This window comes from Acyrthosiphon pisum, chromosome A1 (genome assembly GCF_005508785.2).
Source record: "Acyrthosiphon pisum isolate AL4f chromosome A1, pea_aphid_22Mar2018_4r6ur, whole genome shotgun sequence".
Lineage (NCBI taxonomy): Eukaryota > Metazoa > Arthropoda > Insecta > Hemiptera > Aphididae > Acyrthosiphon > Acyrthosiphon pisum.
The window spans coordinates 49793695-49796285 of NC_042494.1; the positions used below are offsets into that span (position 1 = coordinate 49793695).

At 32.3% G+C, this 2591-nt stretch overlaps 2 protein-coding genes across 3 annotated transcripts in view; both read right to left on the reverse strand.

The window, feature by feature from the left end:
- Positions 1-1137, reverse strand: part of LOC115033728 — a 10940-nt gene extending 9803 nt beyond the window's left edge. Inside the window, exon 1 of the mRNA XM_029487217.1 lies at positions 5-1137. Within this exon, the coding sequence (XP_029343077.1) occupies positions 5-669 (665 nt within the window). The 5' untranslated portion in view covers positions 670-1137. The remainder of the gene's footprint in view (positions 1-4) is intronic.
- The window catches only part of LOC100306981 (glycoprotein hormone-alpha2-like), a 65547-nt gene that overhangs the window by 48563 nt on the left and 14393 nt on the right, over positions 1-2591 (reverse strand). The window lies entirely within an intron of this gene.

The following is a 2591-nucleotide window of genomic DNA, read 5'->3' on the forward strand; positions in this document are numbered from 1 at the left end:
GTCCATCGCACCACAACAGAACATTCGCCTCACAAATTTCTTAGTCCGGCTCCACACTGAACGGCGCGGACGTCTAGGTGTGACTGCGGTTACCGTCCCCTCATCGCTACGGCCAACGCAGGTTACCGTATCCGTTACTATAAGCTGCATGTCGGCTTCTATTTTTTTTAACCGTAGCAAAGATGACGAGACTACAGATAACGACGTCTCGATCCTGCTATCTTCTACAGGGGCGTCTAGTGTCATCAATGTGCTAATGGACGATCCGGTACACGGTGAATCGATGATAACTGCAGGCAACTCCGCGGACGTAACTAACCGCGGCAATCCAATTTCAGGTGCATCGCCACTAGAATTTGCACCTACTGCCATATTGGGAAATGACACAGATCTCTTGCAGTTCACCGGCAGACCATGGAAATCGCAGTTTTCCGAAGGTTTTTGTCCATTTTCCCGGATATCGTCGACAATTGTATTAACCGGCAGTATTATATTGGCCGTAGACTTGCACCCGGTCTCTAGTGCTTCAGCTGCGGAATTTTTCAGCAGGGCCATATTAGGACACGACACAGCCCTTTCGTGCACCAGCAAACTAGGAAGATCACCGATTTCTGACGATTTCTGTTTACTTTCCTGGAAATTGTCCACAGTTATAGTTATATTTGGCATTGATTTCCATCCAAACTCACTTTGGCTGCAGGATTTGTCCACACGGCCATGTTAGGTAAAGATATAAACCGTCTGTGAACCGGCAAGCTGTTGAAATCGCAACCATCTAACGGTTTCGGTCTATTTGACCGAAGATCAATAAAAACCATTTGCATAATTTCGTTCTCGGAGAGTTTCTGGTTAACAGATGAACTACTGTCTTGTGTTGCTTTATTTGACATGGTGGTTTTATGACGAACGTTGAATAAACAGATTATAATATGAAAAAACGATTTAACTTTTAGACATAAGTAGATAAATGTATTCGTAATGTTCGCAAGACGTAACAAATTAATAGTGATTGGTAATAACTGTGACACAGAAACTAATAATACATTTTCCAAACACTTATAAGCACATAGCAACAAGATGTTTGTTGATTTGGTAAAACTGAATGTATCTAATTTTTTCCAACATTATATAGGTACAAGCAAGGTGGATATATATATATATATATCCACCTTGGGTACAAGTTTACAACAATTATTTATTAAATTCTTATTTTTATTTTTTAGTTATACTGCTGAAGTACAAAACTAAAATGTATTTAATTGTTTAATGAAACCTATCATTTTTAGATTAGGTAATGGATATTTTCCATGTACTTATAGTAGGTTAGAAAACTAACAAAATGATAATAATATAATCAATATTTTTGCGATTTATCTTTTTCCTTTATTATAAATGTCTTTGTAATAAATTGGACAAAGATGGGCACTAACTAGTTAGTTTTAATTCATATTAATTTTGTTACTTAATTAGTTGAATTTAATGTGTAAAATAATCTAATCTAACTCGTTAAAAATAATAAGTAACTAGTTATTTTCCTAGTTTATTTTTTCATTTATTGAATGATTCAATTTCTTATTTTATTATCTTCTAATGACTGATATTTCAAGAAATTAAGGTTATTGTCTATCTATTTGATAAATTTTATCAAATTATCAGTTGACAGTTGTTTAATTTAATTTTTCATTCGTCACCAATAATTCAAGTTAGTTACCTACCCACCTACTTAATAATTAATTTATATAATGCTTTACATTGAAAAAATAGTTTTTTTAATTTATATTTTAAGTTAAAAAAAAACCAACATCTAACTTCTACTCTAACTTAAGTTACTATTTTTACCAAACTAACTTCTATCTAACCAACTAAGTTAGAAATTTGGTAAATTTCTGAAACTAACTTATACTCTAACTTGATTACTTTTTATATTAAAGTAACTTAACTTTAACTAGGTAGTTAAAAAAGTAACTAACTTGCCCGATCGGTACTGAGTAAATTGTTATATTTTTCTTTTATTAATGACGCGGTTACCCCTATAACACATCTGTTTATGATATAGTTATAATATAATATTTTCTATGAATATGCAATATGCAATATAACAACTTACTATTACTATAAATTATTATTTACTAAAATATATTTAATATTTCGGTTTTTTTTTTTATATAATTAATTTTACAAAATTGAATTTATTTTAAATTTGTGGTTTAGGAAAAGATTAACTTAGAGTGCCAACAAAATGAATTAACTCGTTAAGTTACTGAATAACATGGGGAAAAATGTAACCCGTTAAGTTAGAAGTTACTTATAAAAAAAAAGTAACGCGTTAATGAACTTAACTTTTTAACTTAACTTTAACTTATTAACTCGTTAATGCCCAGCCTTGTATATTATAATAGCTTATTATAGATTGACTTACACAATGACAAGGTACGCCAGTATAGGTTACTCAATTACTGAAACACAGGGGTATAAATACCCAGTATTTTTCAATGGGAGGGGGGGGGGGCTAAACAAAGTTAATCAGTATTTGATATCCGTTAGGTAGGTACCTTAACCTACTAGCCACTAGGTCTTTATTACTATATCCC